Source organism: Xyrauchen texanus, chromosome 12, assembly GCF_025860055.1.
Source record: "Xyrauchen texanus isolate HMW12.3.18 chromosome 12, RBS_HiC_50CHRs, whole genome shotgun sequence".
Lineage (NCBI taxonomy): Eukaryota > Metazoa > Chordata > Actinopteri > Cypriniformes > Catostomidae > Xyrauchen > Xyrauchen texanus.
The window spans coordinates 25192542-25215652 of NC_068287.1; the positions used below are offsets into that span (position 1 = coordinate 25192542).

The window sequence follows — 23111 nt, forward strand, 5'->3', positions numbered from 1 at the left end:
ATATACCACTGTATCTTTGCAAGAATAAAAAATGTAACTGTACTAGAGCACAGATTATTTAGGTGGATGAATGAAAAAAATAAAAGTGCAAAGCAGCTTATTTTGAGAATTTTGATTATAATTTGATTTTAACATTAGAGTTCATTTGAGTTTAAGCTCAAGCTACTGCTGCCAGCAATAAGAGTATTTAAGTGCTTGTAAATGGAATTTGATAAACAAATTAAGACACATTTATATGTTATTTTGCTTAAATTACTGATCTGTTTTGTACTACTGACAAAATTCAATAAATTCAGTGCAGGGCCATTTAGATGGGACCTTTTAGTAAGTCCAGCACACTCTAAAAAAGCATAACTTTGAAAAAAATATGCCTTTTTCAAGTTTCTTGAAATAAAACTGTAATATTTAAGAGTTTTTTTTTTATTATTATTAAATAAGTACACAATAGGATTTGGAGCATCTTCAGTTTTTCAGCGTAGCTCACCCCCACAGACTGTATTCCGTATTCAGAGGCAGGATTATGCAAATTAATCATCCTCAAGCATTTATAGTCCCTGTAATGATTCACTTGTTCTCTTCGTGAAAGAGGAAGAGGAAGCCATATAAACAATCCAAGTCTTTATTTAATACACTTTTCAGTACAAGCAACTAAGGTTCTCTTTTCAGCATCATATAAAGGCACACACTAGACTCTGCTGTGTGCGGCTCGCTCTCTCTCTCTCTCTCTCTCTCTCTCTCTCTCTCCTCTCTGGCAGTCTGGATACCCATTTCATTGTCAGTACTGTAGCCGTTTGAAATGGTTGAAATGCTCCATTGCGATTTAAAATAGAAAATTATCATGAAGACTTCAAATGGGTCACATAAGTTTTGTTGTCTGTGCCACAATATTGAGAGAAGCCCAGTTTAATGAGACAGTAATGTGATCTGCTCTGCGCTATCCTGTCACCGGTGCCAGGATATAGGCAAGGAAGTCTTATGGGTTATAGTGACTTTGTAAGAAAACCCCAGGTGACTTTCCCTGCAGTAGTTAGGTGTTTGTGGAGATACTTTAAATAATAATAATAAAACAATGTTGTTTGACAAAGACAAGACAATAAACATGCTGCTTTGAAGGTATGTGATAGATGTTCATCTTAACAGCATACCAATCAGCATATATCAGGCTATACTCTTCAGAATGTGTTTGTCATTGTCTCGTGTATTTAAAGACACTGTCTTTCTTTTCCTCTGTTTTTGCCTGAAGTTGTAGCCTCAAACCCAAACCATGATCTCTGCTGTTATAATGTTGTCTAAGATCAGGTTGTCTAAAGGTTTGTCCTGTGAGCAATATTCCCACTGCAGAATACATGGAGATCCACCTGTATGCTTATTTATTGTAACAAATTGTTCTGGTTAGTTTTCTCATTACAGGCATATTTCCACTGTAATGTTGAACTCACACAGACAAAGGAGTGGAGTGGTGGCATAGTGGGCTAAAGTACCCAACTGATAAGCAGAAGGTTGCTGATTCGATCCCAACAGCCAGAACCATTGTGTTCTTGAGCAAAGCACTCGACTCCAGGTTGCACCAAGCAGGTATAGCTGCAGGCTGGAGACCTCCAAAGGAGAGTGGGGTTACTCCAAAAAGGGGTTGCACCAACTCCAAAATGGGGCGTCACTTCCACTCACAGTTAAGTTTAGGGATAGGGATTGGTTAGGGGCTCCCTATATCTATTATGATGATTTGGAGCTAATGCGCCTTTTTGGAGCAATGCCTGCAGGTATACCCTTCTTGGTTGCTCTGGGGGGTGATTGTCCCTGTAATAAGTGCACTGTAATTCGCTTTGGAATAAAGCCTCTGCCAAATGCATAAATGTAATCAAAGTGATCTTTCAGTCTGGTTTGTCTTTGACAACCACTTGTAAAATGTTTTGAGTATTTTTGTTGAAGTAAACTATGATACAAACAGAGAGAGTCTCTAGGTAGGGTCGGGAGTGTTACTTTTGAAATGTATTCCACTACAGATTACAGAATACATGCTGTAAAATGCAATTTGTAACATATTCCGTTAGATTACTCAAGGTCAGTAACATATTCTAAATACTTTGGATAACTTCTTCATCACTGGTACATTTTTTTCACTAGTTTTGACTTTAAAAATAACAATATACACATGTTAAAAATACATTCTCTGAAAAATCTAAATGTCTTCTGCAGTGTTGTTTCTAAAAAAGAAAAATCAAACTGATCCTGTTTTAAGGATTTTTAGATATTTTTACTGGAAGACAATAGAAAAATTATTATCAAGAATAAGATTTTTGCCCTAATATCAAAGGTCTTACTAGAAATAATGATGATGACTAAATGCAGCCGGTGCCAGCCAAACATCACTTCAGACTTCAGAGGATGAACTGATGGCAACTCCAACCATAAGACATGGGATACTTCATATGCCATTGTCTGAACTTGGATTTAGGATGGACCTCACCGAAATAACCGGCCAGGTTGAACTGCGTTTCACATCCCTCATCTCTGCCTGCATCACCTCGGTCTATTGATGGACTACGATCTTGAAATGGAATGCGTAGACTAACAATTGCCAACAAAAGCCTTCGTCAGCCAATTAACAAGGACAATTCCACCTATGTGAACTTCTGCAGTTAATCCAGGATGGACTTCAAAGACATTGGTCATTAATCTTACAGTTCAAACAAAATCGATGTTTAAACACTGACCCTTAACACTTACTTAGTTAATAATTTTAAACCATGACTTTAACTATACATAAGTAATATTTACATTATATTCATGATGTTAGCCAGAGGGGAACTGGCCCCCACAGTGAGTCTGGTTTCTCCCAAGGTTATTTTTCTCCATTAATCAACATCTTATGGAGTTTTGTGTTCCTTGCCACAGTCACTTTCAGCTCGCTCACTGGGGTTATTAATACATTATTATTAACATTATTATTTAATTACTTATTTTTAAACACGATTAACAATCGTATTTTATCTAATTACACAACGATGATTCATCAACATTATAAACATTACAGTTTTATTGTCTGCTTTGAAACGTTGTATGTTGTGAAAGGTGCTATACAAATAAAATTGACTTGACTTGAAATAAAGACATTATGATCCAACATGAATTTTCTTGATAAAAAAAATATGATCGTGTCTGGTAATATGTGCATGTAAAATGGCTTAAAATTAGCTTAGCACAAAGCTGACAATTTAAACAAGATTTATTTCCGTTTCTTCTGCTCCAAACTTACTTCAAACTTACTTCTCTGTCTGCTCGTATGAATGTAACTTATCATAAGAAAGTGTTTCACTGCTGATCGAATGCACTTTGGAACGCATCATATATATGTATAAATGTTTTCCATCTGAAAGGACTAAATATTAAATGAAACAAATGACAATAAAATGCAAAGTAATCTCTTTGGTAATCAAAATACTTTATGAATGTAACTGTATTCTAAATACCACTGATTTAAATTGTAACTGTAGTGGAAACAGTTAATTATATTTTGTATTTTAAATACGTAATCCCATTACATGTATTCCGTTACTCCCAACCCTGCATACAGAATAGGCTATAACAAATATTTGAACCTGAAATAAACAGCCACAGCTCAACATATCTGGATGTGTTTGTAAAATTGACAAATACAATATAATGGGCTATATGCACGCATAACTTGCGCGTTTGACGCAAGGATGCTCTTGCGTTTCCGGTTGGGGAGATTTAAAGCGGAGGTAAACGGGATTATGGCAGAGTCTTCTAAATTTTCTCGTTGTTTGCTTGAGTTGCCAAAATTTAGTATTAATGATGTCGCGAAGAATTGTACGAATGTGCAGTACAAGCGCCACAGAGCAAGCTTGAGAAAGGTTTCAAGTTTTATGTTTAGATCTTATCTCTGCTATGAAGGTAAGTTCAGATAGCCTGAACTAGTACATTATGGCTAACATTGTGCTATTATTTTTACATTCCGGCCAGCAGCAGACTAATCACGCTAATATAAATGTTTGGCATGTAATGTGTTTGTAATTTTGTTTGTAAAAGTGTCAGGTAAAATCAGGGCCACAAATGAGATCTCAGTGAAAGCTCAGTGTTACCGCTCTATGAGGAAAGCAGAGACTCCACACCAACTAAGAGTAGGACTGGTATTTTGAAAGTGGCGTTCAAAGTTCTTTTGAACATGTTCTAAGTTTTTACTTTTGTAACGTTACCACTGTTCATTTTGGATAACCACAGATGTTATCTTAGCTAGTATGGATGTTTATTGTACAAAATGAATAATAATAAAAATGTAATGCAGTTCTATCAACGACAGATGAATAGCACTGCGTTATTGCAAATTCTAGCTGAAACAGTGGTAATGGAGATACACTGCTGCAAAGTTTGTTTCCTATTCAGCACATACAGACTTTTTGTCAGTAGCTTTCCAACAGTGGATGCAAACGAGTTAATATCATTGACAATGAGCTACAAAAAAAATATTTTTTGTATGTAAAAAAAAAAAAAACGACTACAAGAGGATAGACATACTTGTTTATAAAAATAATTTACTCATTAATCATTTTGCATACACCATAAGAAAGTTATTGAGGGCAAACATCTGAATGTATGAAACTTTACTGCAGTTGCAGATACAGGGTAGCAGAGTGTGCAGGAGTTTATTTTAAAACTCTGAAGAATAGTGATATGAAATGTTGTTTTACCGGACATGGTGGCTGCAGATGCAGAATGTATTTGACTAACTCGGCTACCCTTCAAACTGCTCATGTTCTACCTTGAAACTGTTGTTGTCTTTACTTGTTCACAGCATAGACTAGCTGATATACTTGATGACTTGATGAATGTGTTAAATTTGGCAGATGCTGTACACTGCGGCACACAGCAGTGGTGGCTAGAGGTGCTGTCCTCCCGTCTTTGAAACGATACTTTCATTCGTTTAGATGCCAATTTATATATATATATATATATATATATATATATATATATATATATATATATATATATATATTATGAAGTATATATATATATATATATATATTACTTATTTTTATTTAAAATATAGCAAAAAAGCATAAACAAAATGAGAGGTTGCTGTTTTGTGACTAATGTTCCTTTAGTGTATAGTCAAAGAGTATAGAATCCCACATCAGTTCTCGGCATAGCAGCGCTCTACGATCGGCGGAAGTAATCAAGCATCCTTAAATTTCACCGGAAATACGTCATGCACCGCCGTGCATAGAGCCCATTGTTATGGGTGCGGGAAGCAGGAGAAGGCAGACGGGTGGTTAGGATCCAAATGCGGTTTATTTCAAAATAACAAATAGCCTAAGCAAAACACAAAGAATAGTCCACGAGGGGAAAAACTAACTCAAACACAAAAGAACACACAGCGGGTAGAACAGACAGCGAAACATCCACGAAGGGCAGGGTAAACCTCGAATACAAGGGGGACAGAGAGAGAACACTGGCATGAACAAGAAACGTCAACGTGCAACAATAACGAACCACAAAGGAAAGGGAAAAAAACAGGGTTTAAATAGACAGACACGGTAATAACAAAATCACGAACAGGTGCGGACAATAACGCTGTGACAGCGGTGATGAGGGCCGGAAAACATGGGAAATGTAGTTTATACACAGACAGTGAAACACGGGGCGGACAACAAGGAAAACGTGACATGGAATGTGGTAAGTGACATGTGAAACAGAAAACACGGGGCAGACAACACGGGATCGTAACAATAATGAAGAAGAAGAATAGGAAATAAATTATTCTTTAAAATAAAATTAAGGATATTAGCAAAATTAATAAGTAACTTCATAATATGTACTTGATTTGTACACTTCATTATAAGTAAAAATATGAAAAGATTTTAGAGGGCAGTCTTGGTAAATTCACCTTTCACTGTTTAGTAGTCACAGAACACAATGGGTGACCTTTAACAATTTGTGTCTAATAATTGTGACATTTTATCTAAATAAAATGTCAAAATTATTTGACACATTGTTAAAGGTCAACCATTGTTGAACCATTGGATTTTAAAGGACAAGGTAAATGACAAAAACAGGTTCTGCCATGTCATTAAAATATGAAAATCAATGTAGTCTGCTATAGTTAAATGCATCACCACCTTGTGATGTGTTTTTTTTTGTTTTATTGTTATTTTAAAATAACTATTAAAGGGCATATTTTTAGTTCTCACATTATGCTTATAACAACAATGGCATATTTTGTTTGAAGATGAAAGACTTGCTTTTGGGTCTTAACACCTTCCTTATGTCAGTCTAAGATCTGCTACAGGGAAGGCTCATGAATTCTCCATTTTAGCTTTCAGTCTAATTCAGTAATTTTACATTTTTGTGGCACTTAACCAGAATGTTTGCATAAATGTTTCTCAAAATGACCTGTCTAATAATCATATTAGTCTTTGGAGACAGTCTTATTATTTAGCCCTTTATTAGCTTACTATGCTCAAACATGGACTAAAATGCTTTAAAATTTAGATATTTAAATGAATTATCATAGACCACTGACACATGTTTGGCTAATGTTTACTAATACTGAAATGTGTCTAAAAAAATTATGGTTTTACCTCACAGACTGCAAAGGACAGACACTGCCTGAGTCTGAGCCAGCTGTCATCAAACCTGTGAACAGCCATAAACTGAGCTGTTCTTTTTCTGGGATTGATGTGGGAAATGCAGATCATTCATGGATAAGACAGTCTGAAGGGAAAGGGCTCGAGTGGCTCTCATATATTTCTGCTCCAAGTGGCAGTGACAAATATTACTCTAAAAACATTGAGGGACGGTTCACCATTTCCAGAGACAACAGTAAAATGCAGGTGTATCTGCACACTGCTGTTTATTACTGTGCTCGAAGAAACACAACACAAAAGAGACCTGTGTGCTCAGAACTGAATACTGAGAGCTCAGGATATTTTATATTTACATTTGACTGATTTCATCATCAACATCTGAACCCACATCATGCCTTATCAAAAAATATTAGGATAGGTAAAAGTATAAAAGTGGACAATCCCTCACTGATCAACATTAAAGCATGTACAAATACTCACCTGTGTAACCTCTATAATCCCTGTTCACACAAAAATAATTTTACTCAAAGTATGAGTAAAAGAAACTTCAACCATTACTGTAAAAGCATTACTGTTAAATCCATTTTCTTAACAACAACATAAAACACTCTGCACTTATTACAATTCCAGAAATTAACTAATATGGCTGCAGGACACACAGAACATAAACCTCTCTTTATATCCTCTAATAATTATAATACTTGACAATTTATGACAATAGCTTAAGTTTTCAGAATACTAGCTGAATGATCATGAATACCTGCTATAAACTGCATGAAAAGTTCAGAAAAGTAACCAGGATACACAAGCAAAGCTTAGTTTAGTATTTTGGGTGATTGCCGAACATTTTATACTTGATCTTTTTACCCCATGCAAATTAGCTTAATCTCTCCACCCCTCTGTGTATTTAAAAGAGATGTTGTTGTGTTGTTCATCTCACAAATAATTCAATCCACCTTCAGCATAAATCATGATCTCTTTACCTTTACTACTGCTTGTGGTAGCGATGACTTGTAAGTGTCTTTATCAGCAGCAGGTAATATTAAACACCAGTTCTGTAATTTCACTCCTCAATATGTTTTTTGTTTTGTTTTGTTTTCTCTCTGACAGGTGTGAAATGTAATATTGTCCTCACCCAGCAAGACTCTATACTTCTTCAGCCAGGACGCTCTTTTACTCTAACATGTAAGGTGTCTGGTTACTCTGTTACTGATGATAATTATGCAACAGCCTGGATACGGCAACCTGCAGGAAAAGCTCTAGAATGGATTACGCATATATGGGGAGGTGGAACTGTAAGAAAAAAAGAATCATTGGCAAACACGTTTAGCATCTCTAAAAGTGACTCTAGCAGCACAGTGACTCTTCAAGCACAAAGTCTACAGTCTGAGGATACGGCTGTGTATTACTGTGCCAGACAACCACAACACAAGCACTGTACATGAACTATTGTCTGTGAACATAATTATCATTCTAGATTGTATCATGCATTACTTATGTATTGATTCCTGAAATATTATTCTTAATGAAGCTAAATGATCTTTGATGAGTGAATTTTGCCCAACACTGAGCCAAAATATGAATGACATTTAAGATACCTTCAGCCATAAAACTGTTTTACAAACATGTATGTAAACTTGACCAACACAAATGTAATGCAGTTAAGGCTGTTCTTAACTCTTCACTGTCTATGTGAGCCCCTGTAAAGGTGTTACTTATGCAAAGCAAACAAATCTAGCCCATTATGAAAGCATTTCAGTTCACTGAAGCTGCACCTTCAAAATCTGATCTGTTCCTTAAATTTACCTAATTTATGACATGCAAATCCTCATCATCAACAAATGACTATAAGACTGTCAGTTTCCTCCAGTTCAGAGACAGTCGACAGACTGACATCAATTGATAATTACTACACCAAACAAAGATAAAAGCTGTGGATGTCCGTTCTGATCCTGAGATCAATCATGAGTCAAATACTATTCATTTTAATTGCCTCTTTGCCATGTGAGTTCATTTGGTCACATCAGTATGGAGGATCTCTTCATAACTGACTGTTATCAGACAAATATTTTCATAGTTCAGTTTGACTCTTGAAATTTGTTGTTCTCTTTTACAGATGTTCTTGGCATCTCTCTGACCTCGTCTCCTGCACAGATTAAAGCTCCTGGTGAATCAGTGAGGTTGTCCTGTCAGATCTCTGGATATTCACTCAGTGATTATGGCACAGCATGGATCAGACAGAATTCTGGAAAAGGCATGCAGTGGATCGGGATCATATGGGGTGGTGGATCAATAGACCTTGGAAATTCCTTCAAGAGTCGCTTCACTATATCCAGAGACACAAACCGTAATGAGCTTTTCTTAGACATCAGCAGTCTGCAGACTGAGGACACAGCTGTGTATTTCTGTGCAAAGACTGCCACAGTGGCTCATCTCAGTGTGAGAAACTGACAAAAACACATCTATAGATCATCCAAGTGTGCAAAACATTTACAGTTATCAACACACACCTTCTTCTCTACCAGCTCAGGATGATGTTTAGACATAGTAGAGAGTAAATTATTATTCTATATAATAGAGTACCTGAATAGAAAACAATTTTCTGTTAATTATTTGTAAAATAAGCAATCAAACTGTTCTGTTTCAAACAAAAAACTGTATTATTTTATATTATTAATACATTGCACAAAGTAGAATAATATATAGTGCTCCATTGCCTTCACATGAGGGAGTCAATGCAACATGATCACACGTGAAGTTTGGTCCATATTGAACAATTATGAGCATCAACTTGGAGTACCTTCCTTACATGCTGACCCACATTGCTCATAGTCTAAGAGATCATTAGAAAAGAAAAAAATCCTATTCAAGTGAACATGCTAATTCAATTCTATATAACACCTTTTCACTTCGCACATCCAATGAAATCATATTCAAGGTACAGAAATAACAGTTTATACAAGCAAACATTTTAACAATGGGGTCAAGGAGCACTTAGCCGAGTAGGATGGTCGTGGCCAGCCACCGTGATGGTTGGAAAGCATAAGCCACGCATCCAAGCTCCGGGCGAGGGGCACAAAAAAAACATTAAGAAACAAATATTTTTTAGTTGAACTATCCCTTAGAGGCATGACCTTCTGTAAAGCTTAGAAACAATGTGTATTGTGAAAAGCACTATTCAAATTTAAATTGGTTATTTATGAAAAAAAAAAAAACATCTTTGTTTGTGACATGTTTGTGGGGTACTTGAGAAAAGACCTGAAAAATAAGAAAATAAGTTTACTAGCAACTTTATAGCAATAAAGAAATGCAATGCCTATGTGTGTCCAGGGGTGGAAAGAGTACTGAAAAATCATACTCAAGTAGAAGTACTGTTATTTCCAAAAATATTTAGTATGAGTAGAGTAAAAGCAGCTTTCCTAAAAACTACTCAAGTAAGAGTAAATGAGTAGCTCATTTAAAAGTACTAATGAGTAGTGAGTATTGAGTACAGAGTTGCAAAACCTATGCACCATTTTAATAATATAAGTTGTTTGGAACAGGGGCTACATCATGCTTAAAAAGGAATAATTCACCCAAAAATGAAAATTCTCTCATCATTTACTCACCCTAATCCATGTGCCTCCAGTCGTTTAATCTATGTCTTCAGAAGCGATATGATAGATGTGGTGAGAAACAGATCAATATCTATTTCCTTTTTTACTAATTCTCCTCCTTGCCCAGTCAATCTCCACTTTAAATTTCACTTTCTTCTTGCATATAGCTACCTTCTGGGCAGAGAGAAGAAGTTCTAGCAAAAATTTACATAAATATTGATCTGTTTTCACCCACACCTGTCATATCAATTCTGAAGTCATGGATTAAAGCACTGGAGTTTTATATATTACTTTTATGCTGCTTTTATGTGCTCTTTGCAGCTTCAAAGTTTTGGTACCCCTTCACTTATATTGACCTACAAAGTTGAAATATTCTTCTAAAAATCTTAATTTGTGTTCTGAAGAAAGAAAGTCATAGACAGATGGCATGAGGGTGAGTAAATGATGAGAATTTTCCTTTTTGTTTGAATTATTTCTTTAAGTAGCACATGGGGGACCACATTGTCCTCCTTTTGAGATACAATGTTCAACACTGATTTAGTTCTTGTATCTTTTAAGTCCAGACATTTTTACGTTCTCATTCTAATGCATGATGCACAATTTTCTGAAGTTTGTGACTGGTGGAAATTTTTGCTGAAGTATTGCTCTGCAAATGTTGATACTAATCATAATTATAAATTATTTTATTATCTCTACTTTCCTGGTAATTTATTATACCAATTAACACACTCTCTATATCTGGGGTCAGTATTATTGAGTAGGCTATTATTAAAAAACGAACAATATTTAAAAATATATATATTATTAAAAATGTCACTGTTTTATTCTATTACATTAGTACTTTTAAAGCTACTCAAATTATTCAGCCAAAAGTAGTTTGGCTGAATAGTGGTTTTCTCGTTTCCTTGTTAATGTTGTTAGATTCATATCCTTTATGATAGTGCTAAATTCGGTTACATGTTCACTTCAAGTCCAACATTTTGATGCAAATACGCATTTTGTCCCACTGTTTAAATTCACTTTAGACATAAAACATGTGCGTTTACATTAAATCCTCATCAAGACGGGCATTGGTGGAATTATAAAGTTTATTTGACCATTTAGGCGCTAAACCGCATTGGCGCACAAATATTAGCCGCCTGTCAATCAAACAGCACGCAGCTACAGACGTCAGGAAATAAAAAGTCAGTATTTTCGATTTCATCTAGATCAGGGGTCGGGAACGTTTTTTTTTCTTCACTAAGGAGCCATTTTCGAAAGAGCCATAGCACAAATAATTTACTATTTTCAAAACCAAAGTTTTTCCATAAAATAAAATGATTATATTGCCCATAGACTACTCAAAAACAAACACATATGCAAAAATGATTGCAATATGGAACTGAGTACATGTGTTTATGCGGGTCTCCATAAAATTACTTAATTTTACAATTGTTCATGAAAAATGAAACTTCCATTTTGGGCTATGGTCAACCCCAGAGGTCGGTGAATATTTTTGCTTTATTAATTTTGCCTTAAATATTAAAGTAATTTATTGAAACACAAAAAACTTAAAATACATTTTTTTAATTCAAAATTGCACTTTAAATTAAACAAAAAATTTATTAAAATAAGGAAGTGATTAAAAAATCTTATATATAAGCACCTCCCTAAATCCAAACATTTCTCCAATCGCCCCATTTGCCATCACCCATGTATCACAACAGGTGAAAAATGACCAAAAGTAACAAATTAAGAACTAAAGACAATAATAATAATCATCATAAAAAATAAGCCTAATAAATTCCCTTGTGTTCCAAAAAATGCTGCCAAATGTGTGTTCTTATTGAATGTTATATATATGTTTATTGCGTTTTGTTAATACAGTTCCATTAGTACAGCAATACACCCATCTGCTGCTTAAAGAAAAGAAAACAAAATTTTAGGTTCAAGGTGAACATGTCTTGCATTACTTTATGATTTAATCACTTTCATCTTTGTTTGTTTAATACAAAGATACCTGTCTATATTATATTACTGGACCTGCAGAGTTGCGTTCACAATGTGTTAGAGTGAACTGTTCCGTGTAAATAAAGGGAAACTCACAGCACCTCAGGAGATGATCGGAGATCATGTTCAGCTTTCTCATAGATTACATTATTCTTCCAAACAGTTTTCAGTCGAATGAAACTGTCGAATGAAAAAAGAGTGATAACTCTTTACATGCGCTTGTTCAACGAGACTGGTTCCCACTGCACGCCTCTGAACAAACAGCGAATCAGACACAAGCATTGACAACTTATCTTTTATCTGTTATTAAAAATATAATAAAGTGTGTTTCTTCAAGCGCGTCTTTTTGACTGACAGCATTTCTTGTTGTGTGTCTCAACAGACCTCTTACAGGTCATCCACCACCTGTTGCGTGTAGATGAGCAAAATTACTAACGCAAGAAATACATTTGAACCAGGAGCTGGTGAACTGGATTTAGCCTCATCGCATTTTGCGGGTGGCGGGTGCTATATCACACCCTGGGTGCACATAAAAATAACGAACATTCATAAAATCGCTCTTAGAAAATGCTCTTAACAGCTAAGATCAATAGTTTTTGAAAAACAAATCCCAGAACTCTATGCATGTGCGTGTCTTGGAGAAGCACTTTCATTGCACTTGTGAACAGCAGAGCTCACTGCGCACATGTCAAATGAGACGCGCATGGGCAGCTTTTCTTTCATCTGTATAGATAATGTAAAATATAATCACGTTTCATCAAACGCGCATCTTTGTGTCTAATTTCTTGTAATATATCACTCTGAGAAGTCTTTCAGGTCGCCTTCCACAGTGGCTGGTACATCAGCAAAATACTCCACATGTCACATCAGCATTTGGCAGGTGTTCATTTCAAACCTTTTTCACCAGGAGTAGGCTGTATGACTATGACTGTATTCGGGAGAAAGGAAATCAAAACTGTCATTGACTTCAAGCTTTGCAATGGCACCCACACTTTCTGTTGGAAAATTATATCTAGAAAGTTTTAAACGATCATGTGTTGGTAAATGGTGAGACACCCAGAGAGCAACTTGATTTTTTAACAAAGAGCCACACGTGAGCCATAGGTTCCAACACCTGATCTAGATCAACCAACCAGTGGTGCTCTTGCTATCATGATTGATGTAATGAACACCCCTGTTCTAGATGTAGAAATATATAAGACTACTCAAAAGTTTGATTAAAGACATCTCACTTTTTCCCGATTAACTTCTAGAACATTTTATTGCCCTGCCCTATTGATAACATTGCATTAATCTCTCACAGCAGCCCAATAATCTCAGTGATAAATAGTTAAAAGGCTATGTTATAGACACACAGAATCTAGTAAGCAGATATATGAAATTTACCTCGATATGTTTCTTCAAATTAGAGGCAGGATTAATGCTGATATCTGGCTTGGGCAAGTTAAACTCACATGACACGGTGCAATTGGCCTTTTTCACTGAAAAAAGCCCTTTCAAGTGCGGCCAATTCTGTTCAGCTGTAAACTGTGCTTGAGTCATTCTCCACAGTTGGCACCAGATCTGCAGCTGCCATTCAAGTTTTTTAAATTTGACTATTTGACAGGAATCACGAGACTCTCCCTAGCCAATCATGTTGATAAATAAAATTAAAATTAGGGCAGGAAAATAGCGAACACAGATGGTGGGAAAATAGCGCAGTAAAAGTACAGTTACAGCACTTAAAATGTAGTAAAAAAAGTAAAAGTATAAAATGTTTAAACTGCTTAAAAAATTACAATTCTTGGGAAAAAGTAGTTAAAAGTAACGCGAGTATTTGTAATTCGTTACTTTACACCCCTGCTAGTGAGTAGGGTGACCATATGTCCTCTTTTTCCCGGCCATGTCCTCTTTATCGGACCTTAAAAAACCATCTGCATTTATAGCTCCACTTTTTCAAGCATGAAAATAAATATTGTATCTACATTATGATTTATCTTCATGTTTGCTGTGACAATGTAAGCAGGGCTCTTGAACAATCAGAATTATTAATGTGGCACTGTGGTAAAGTAAACTTTTATGACACTGACTGAGTCTGAGGCAGTGGTCATTAATCCTGGAGGATCTCATAGACTTACCTGTACAGCCTCTGGATTTAATGGCAACCAGCAACTGTCCTGGATCAGACAGGCCCCAGGAGGATGCTTGGAGTGGCTGGCATACATCTAATCTGGTAGTGGTTATATAGGCTACTTCTCTCAGTTTGTTCAGTTCACCATCTCCTGAGACAACAACAAGAAGCATCTTGGTTACTGTCGTAACCTCCGTTCCCTGATGGAGGGAACAAGACGTTGTGTCAATGAAGTGACACTAGGGGTCGCTCTTGAGAGCCCGAGAAACCTTCAGATCTTTGAGAAAAGGCCAATGAGAAGTAGGCGAATTGGCGATCTAAATTTGCATGCCACTCCCCCGAGCCACAAGGGTGACCAGCTCCCCGTCTTCCCTGACCTTTCACAGGACCTGTGCAAGTAGGCTCGCTGGGGGAAACGCGTATTTGCTCAGCCCCCAGGGCCAGCTGTGTGCCAGCGTGTTTGTGCCGAGGGGGGCTCCCTTCAGAGCATACAAGAGCGGGCAGTGGGAGGATTCTCAGGAGGCAAACAGGTCTACCTGTGCCTTGCCGAATCAACTCCATATCAGCTGGACCACCTGGAGGTGGAGTCTCCACTCTCCTCTGAGCATTACCTGCCGAGACAGAGTTCTGCTGTGACGTTGAGGTCGCAAGGGATGTGAGTGGCCCGCAGCGACCTAAGTCACTGCTGACTCCAAAGGAGGAGGTGGCGGGCAAGTAGTGACATACAGTGCGAGCGTAAACCACCTTGGCGATTTATGTGCGCTACCGTGGCCGTATTTTCCGTTCGGACTAGTACGTGCTTGCCCTGGATCAACGGCAATAGCCTCCGCAGGGCAAGCAGTACTGCCAGCAACTCGAGGCAGTACATGTGCCAACGCAGGCAAAGTGCTGTCCAGGAGCCGACAGCTGCATGCCCGTCGCACACGCGCCCAATCCTGTCTTCGAGGCGTCTGTCGTGACTAAGATATGCCTGGACACTTGCTGCATGGGGACTCCAGTCCGCAGGAATGCAAGGTCCGTCCAAGGGCTGAAGAGGTGGTGACAAGCGGGCGTGAGAGCCACACGGTGTGCGCTGCACCGCCATGCGTACCTCGGTACTCGGGTCTGGAGCCAGTGCTGTAGCGATCTCATATGCATCATCCCGAGCGGCGTGACCGCCGCCGAGGTTGCCATATGCCCCAGGAGCATCTGAAAGTATTTCAGTGGGACCGAAGTTTGCTGCCTGGATAAGTTCAGGCAGCTCAGCACCGACTGTGCATGCTCGGAAGTGAGGCACGCTATCATCTAACTCTGAACCGGGGAGAGCTTGCTCTTTTCCTAGTTGACACGAAGCCCTAAGTGCCTGAGGTGGTTGTGCAGGTCCCTGTGTGCACACAGTAACTATCAAGAGTGTGCTAGAATCAGCCAGTCATCAAGATAGTTAAGAATGCGAACACCCACTTCCCTTAGCGGGGCAAGGGCTGCCTCTGCAATCTTCGTAAAGACGCGAGGGGACAGGGACAAGCAGAAGGGGAGGACACGAACCATAGGAAGGGTCTATGTCGAGGTAAAATTGAGACATGGAAGTACGTGTCCTTCAGGTCTACTGCCGCGAACCAATCCTGATGCCATATGCACGTTAGGATGTGCTTTTTAGTCAGCATCTTGAATGGGAGTCTGTGCAAGGCCCGGTTCAGAACTCGCAGGTCCAGGATTGGCCGTAACCCACCGCCCTTCTTGGGAACAATGAAGTAGGGGCTGTAAAACCCCTGTCTCACCTCGGCTGGAGGACGGCGGCACTCTCGTCCTTCACTAAAGTGAAGAGCATAATTTCTCTAAAAAAATAAATCTTATTTGTGTTCCTGAATATAAATAAATTTGGTTAAGTATTTAAGTATTTGTGAAACAAGCAATCAAACTGTTCTGTTCCAAACTAAAACTGTGGTATATTATATGAATAATGCATTGCAAAATGTAGAATATTATATTGTAATAGTGAATCATTTTCTCCACAAGAGAGAGTCAATGCAACATGATCACATGAGAAGTCCATTATGACCAATTATGAGGATTTTTAGCAGTAACTCCTCCTTACAAGCTGACACACATCACTCTTAGTTTAAGAGGAGGGTGGGGGGTGGGAGTGCTAATTTAATTCAAAACTCCAACCAGTTATAATTTTACTATTTAAGATATCCCAAAACCTGAGCCAGTGGCAACTGTTATTTTCCACTTTGAGCATCTGAAAAGTTTAGGGCCTGTTATCTTTTTCAGAAATGTCAGTCACAGAGGCCAAAGCAGAGTTAAAAGACCACCTTACCATAATTAGTAATGACAGAAAACAAATTCAACTGTATATGTTAATTTTACTCCAACTATAAGATGTGTTTGCATACCTCTATGCAAATGATTTTGTAGGGTGGGACAGTGTCACTCAAATTCCTAAAACACAGTGCTATAAATGGAATCTTCATTGAGTGTTTGTGCCCAGCTGCAGTGTACAATTGTAAATATACTGTATTACTGTTCAGCTTCTTATTTTATTCATTTTTCAGTTTTGTAGTGGCCATGGAAATGCTACAGTATGGCGTTCTACTGATAATTATTTCATGTGAGAAACTCCCCTTTGTTCTGGAATATTACAATAGTCATCTTATTGTTCTAAATCATGTGACATTAATTTTCCATATTTTTCAGGTATCAGTGGTCAGTCATTGACGTCCTCCGATTCTGTAGTGAAAAAACCTGGAGAATCAGTCACTTTGTCCTGCACTGTGACTGGATTCTCAATGGGCAGCTACAACATGCACTGGATCCGTCAGAAACCAGGGAGAGGACTGGAGTGGATTGGGTACATTGACACTGGCACTAGTTCTTATTTTGCACAGTCTCTACAAGGACAGTTCTCCATCAGCAAAGACACCAGCACAAACAAGCTGTATTTAGAGGTGAAAAGCTTGAAAACTGAAGAGACGGCTGTTTATTACTGTGCAAGAGAGTCACAGTTAGACAAAAGACTACAAGTTTGCACAATAACTGTTCATGCAAGATATTTATGAGGGCCTCAGAGGAAATGAACTGCAAACTTCCCCTTTTTATGTTGTTTGAATAACTGAAAAATGTCCTCACAAGGAACTTCCCAAGGTCTGAGCTGGAAGTCTAAAGGACTTGGATTCAAACCCTGTAAGAGGTGATCCATGAGTCTCTTAAAACTCTTCCACCCAAAACACAAAACCTGCTGTACTGTACTCTAGTATTCTAAAATCACATTAGATCATAGATTTTCTACCCTGCTTTTATGAAGAAAAAAACCCATCTGTAATAGTGTTACGGTTGCAGGAGGAGGCAGACAAGGAGTTTGGATCTACGTGCGGGTTTATTGAACAAGGTGAAAATAAACAGACAGGAACAAATGAAACATCCACGGGGGGAAACTGAAACTAAAACATGGAGACTTCAAAGGGAACACGAACTGGTTGAACATGGCTGGAATGAACACGGGAAGACAGGCAACAGAGCAAACATCTGAACATGGGAAACATCAAGACAGTCAGAACAACGAACGACAAGGGAATGGAGGAACAAACAGGGTTTAAATACACAGACACAGGATGATCACAAACGACAATCAGGTGTGAACAATGACAGAGTTCTGAAGACCGGGAAACATGGTGACTATTCTGTCCTGGCAGTTGTGTTCTTTACAAAGCTCTGACAGATAGTTAACAGGAATGAAGCTTCGTCTTTGTTTGTATTGATGCAATGAACACTTTAATGCACTCCACTTCACTATATCTTTTCTTGTAAAACTGAAAGAAACATAAACAAAAACACAAATTACTGAGTAATTCACAAATTTAGATATTTTCACATTCACGTGCATTCATGTACACATTTGAATAACTGAACAAACAACCCGTCATTATTTACTTTGATTTGAATTTAACAATATGCATTTGCATAAAGAAAAGATTACAAAAACCTTCGCAGAAATGCTACACATTAGCTAATCCAAACTTTCTTAACAGACCATCGATCAATTAACATTTCACTAAAGGTTCAGCTTTCAAGTAAACTTGTACATAAGAACACTACACTTGTTTAAGCACAACAATTATAACATATGGTCGTATCTACTCCAAGGATTGGACCGTTGAAAATGACGATGTGCACCAGAACACAGACAGATAACTTTTTTACAGACTTCCTGTTTCAGTTCTATAAACAGGTGCAGTAACATTTTACACCACTAGATGTCACAGTTGAACCATATACTCAAATCAAGGACAGCTCAACAAAACTGACACACGATTAAGCCCTATACAGAACACTCCCCGCCTGGTATAGTTATACCACTATACATTCTTATTACTTGACAGAAGCAATACTGTGTCACAGACAGGCCTTAAGTATTCCCTAATAATTCCCTGCTTAGCAGTCTTTACCATAACTTTTCCATCTTCTGAGGTCATGGTCTTTGTAACGAGACCAATAGGCCATTCATTGCGCTTAGCTTCTCCATCTTTCAACAAGACAACGTCTCCGTCCTGAATGTTATCTCTCTCCACTGTCCACTTCCTCCTATGTTGTAATGTGGCCAAGTACTCCTGCTTCCATCTTTTCCAGAATGAATCTGCCAGCATTTGAACTTGGCGCCATTGACTTTTGTGCAGATGATCCAGCTCAAAATTTCCTAAAGGAGCTGGAACAACACTTGCTTTTTGAGTTAATAGCATCGCTAGTGAGAGGACTTGAGGCATGTCTGCATCTGTTGAGATTGGGGTTAAAGGTCGAGAGTTCATAATGGCCATGACTTCTGCCATTAATGTCGTTAAGACCTCATGCGTGAGCTTTGTGGAGTTCTTCATCAAGAGAGCGTCAAAAATACGCCTTGCAACTCCAATCATTCTTTCCCACGCTCCTCCCATGTGAGAGGAGTGTGGAGCATTGAATGTCCAAGTGCAGCCTTGGTTCTGTAAAAAAACCTTTAACTCCGGGTCAGCACTGTTGATCTGCAGTTCTTTAACTGCTCCAACAAAGTTTGTGCCTCTATCAGAACGAAAATGCTTAACAGGACCCTTGATGGCCAAGAAACGTCGCAAAGCATTGATGAAGCTTGACGCTGATAGAGATTCTATGACCTCCAAGTGAACTGCTCTGGTACTCAAGCAACTAAATATGACAACCCAATGCTTGTTCTCAGAACTGTAACCCCTCATTCTACTTGTCACCACAGCGAAAGGTCCAAAGACATCAAGACCTGTGTGAGTAAATGGCGGGTCTACTGAAATCCTGTCTGAAGGCAAAGCTGACGTCTTCTGACTCTCCATACTTCCCCTCAATTTCTTACACAACACACATTTGTGGATTACATTTAAGATGAGTCTTTTGCCTCTGATGATCCACAATCCAGCATTGTGTATCACACCCTCAGTAAAATGGCGACCTTGGTGAGCCACTTGATCATGGTAATGCTTAATTAGCAGATTAACTACATGATGATTAGGTGGAAGAATCATGGGATGCTTTTCTGAATCTGAGAGATCAGCAGCATGGATACGACCAGCAACTCTTAGCAGACCTTCATTGTCTACAAAAGGGTCAAGTTTTAGAAGAGTGCTATGTTGCAACACTTTTCCGTTCTTAGTCAAGCTCTCAAATTCTTCCTTATACATCTCTCGTTGTACAGTCTTAATGATAGTTAACTTGGCTTGTGAGAGTTCTGTGTCTGACGTTTTGTTACACCAGTGCCATTTCCGACAAAGACTCTTGGGTAGAGATTTAGAAAAGGACTTTGCAATGTGGATAAGTGTGGTAACAGCTCTTACTAGGGATCTCCAGCTTAAAAACCGCTGAAACCTTCCTGAGCAGAGTGACTGCATGGTGATACTGGTTACCAGTGCAGTCACTTGGGGGCGAATCTCCACATCCTCTTCTGCCTGTACAAGTCCATATGATTCCTCAACATCACACCTTGTAGAGTTACACTGCCTGAGGAACTCTGGACCAGAAAACCAGTTGGTAAGGGGTAAGTGAGTTGCTGACACAAATCTGGTAGCATGATCTGCTGGGTTCTGTTCAGAACAGATATAATGCCATTGACTGGGCTCCGTAGATTTTCGTATGCGTGCGACCCTATTAGCCACATACATGTAGAATCTCCTTGTGGCATTATTAATGTAACCAAGAACTACGTGACTGTCTGTATAGAAATTGATGTCACATAGCTCTGTATCTATTTCTCCTCTTATAAATTCCATCAGTTCCACAGTGAGTACTGCCGCGCACAGTTCCAAACGAGGAATGGTGTGAGCAGGAAAGGCTCCCATTTTCCCATTACAAATCCTATGTGGGGCTGTCCGTCTGTGTCAGTTACTCGTAGATATGCTACTGCAGCAATAGCCAGAGTAGAGGCATCTGAAAAAACACATAATTCCCTACGTTGGGCTCTAGAGAATGAGGTGGAAACATAATGCCTTGGGATTTGCAGTAACTCGAGTTCTGCTAAAGATGAAGTCCATGCCTTCCATTGGACTTCTTTGTCTGATGGAAGACGAGCATCCCAGTCCTGTTGTATGGTCGAGAGCTCTCTCACTAAAGCTTTGCCTTGCATGGTAACTGGACAGACAAGACCGAGAGGATCATATAAACTGTTCACTGTAGAAAGTGTTCCTCTTCGGGTGAAAGGCTTGAGATCCTTAGAAACTTTGAATGTAAAACTATCTTTCTTGAGGTTCCAGCTTATACCAAGACTACGTTGAAGAGGCAGTGGGTCAATGTTTAGATCCAAGTCCTTCAGATCTTTAGCTCTCTCTTCAGATGGAAAAGCTTTCATTACCAAAGCACTGTTGGAGGCTACCTTATGAAGCTTCAAGTTTGACTCTGATAACATTAACTGAGTGCGTTTTAAGAGATCAACAGCTTCTTCTGAGGAGACAGATGTAATGCCGTCATCAACATAGAAATTGCGCAATGTTTGGCATCTGCACCATATTCTGCTTCACCCATTTCAGCTGCTCGTCTCAAGGCATATATGGCAACTGCTGGAGAGGGACTGTTGCCAAACACATGTACAGTCATTCTATAATCAATTATCTCCTTCTCTGCACAATTATCTTTGTACCTTAAGAAGCGCAGATAGTTGTGATGCTGCTCTTTCACCTTAAAGCAATAGAACATTTGTTCTATATCTGCCATTACAGCTATCTTCTCTCTGCGAAAGCGCAACAAGACACCCAAAAGTGCATTGTTAATCTCTGCTTAGCTTGTTCTCTATTGTTTGGAAGCTGGCTTCGGGGAACGCGGAATGGAAGTGGTGCTACCCAATGGTTCTCTTCATTAATGTATACCTCCCTATCCATGATGTCGAGAAAAGCTTTATCTTCCATGGATAAGGCAGTTTTATCATCATCTGAAGTTCTGAAGAAAACATTGTCTTCCAAACCACTTGTGTAGTTTTCACAAGACTTTGCACATTTCTGAATACATGGTGGAGAGGGTAGGTAATGTGAAAGAGGCGAATCACATAGCTCTTTGACGTTGATGCCTTTTGTACATGGGGAGAAGTATGAAGTTCGTCCATTTGGAAGTATGTTAGTTTTGTAAGCGTTTACACTGCACTGCCGGTGAATTCCATCAAGGCAAACTTCTCCTACAATCACCCAGCCTAAATCTAATCGCTGCGCATAGGGTGTGTTGTGTGGTCCATTGTGTTGTTCACGCACTTTGTGCACACTAAGAACATCTCGTCCCAGGAGGAGAAGGATGGGAGCACTATGATCTAAAGGCGGGATTTTATCTGCCACAGTCATGAGGTGAGGGAAATGCAGTGCTATTTCTGGCGTAGGAATTTCCGCTCTGTCGTCTGGTATTGTGTTACATTCTATCAGAGTTGGAAGTGCTACTGTAGTTTCCCCATCAAGTGTTTCGACCATGAAGCCACTCACTTTCCTCCCCGCCGTCTCCACTATGCCTGAGCATGTCCGTAGCGTGTAGGGAGATAAACTGCCATCAATGTTGAACAGACCAAAAAATTGTGACTTCACCAATAATCTATTACTCTGTTCGTCCAAAACAGCATAAATGCATTTGGCCTTGGCTGATTGGAAGGATAGACATTTACAAGGCAAATCTTTGAACATGATTTGGGCTGATTTGATTCACCACAGAACTCGGTACACTTATTAATGACTTCCCGAGCACTCTCCATAGTTGCTTCTTTGCTTTTCTCTGCTGCTATTGCAGTCACACTAATAGACCACGGAGCAGGACCAGGATGTGTGGCTGCAATATGTTCATCACTGTCACATTCCTTGCATTTAATAAGTGCTTTGCAGTCCTTTGCAACATGCTTGGTGGAAGCACAACATCTAAAACAGATGGACTTTTCTTTTAAATATACTTTCCGATCATCAAGGTCCTGAATGCACGACACTTGTGTAAGGGATGTGGCTTACCGTGAATGGGGCAGAATTTGTCAGGATCAATGTCCTTATCTGAGTTACTGCTCTGAACTGCTGGTCTTGCAGCTGCTACTTCAGTTTTCTTTACAAAGACAGAAGTTTTGTTATTGAACCTGACTGTTCTGTCAAGTTTCATATTGTTTGAGAAGCTAGTTGCAGCAAATGTGAAGCTTGGATAATTTCTGGTTCTGGTTCTTCGTTGAGTTTGTTTGCAAACTCAACGAAGAAGCTGAACGGGGGAAAGCATACATTGTAGTCCTCTTTATACCTGGAACCTTGTGTAATCCATTTGTCCTGGAGACCGTATGGGAGATTTTCAACAATGGGATTGACTCCCCGTGCTGTGTCAAGATAAGCCAATCCAGGTAAA

The 23111-nt window shown here is 38.7% G+C and overlaps 2 gene segments (V, D, J or C); both read left to right on the top strand.

Annotated features, from left to right (window-relative positions):
• The first annotated feature begins 8490 nt into the window (after positions 1-8490).
• On the top strand, positions 8491-9273 carry LOC127652951 (Ig heavy chain V region PJ14-like). The segment is given in 2 exon segments: positions 8491-8609; positions 8722-9273. Coding segments are annotated over 2 exon segments (402 nt in total).
• A 7510-nt stretch (positions 9274-16783) lies between these two features.
• Positions 16784-17338, top strand: LOC127652316 (Ig heavy chain V region 914-like). The segment is given in 2 exon segments: positions 16784-16890; positions 16977-17338. Coding segments are annotated over 2 exon segments (405 nt in total).
• Positions 17339-23111: the final 5773 nt, after the last annotated feature.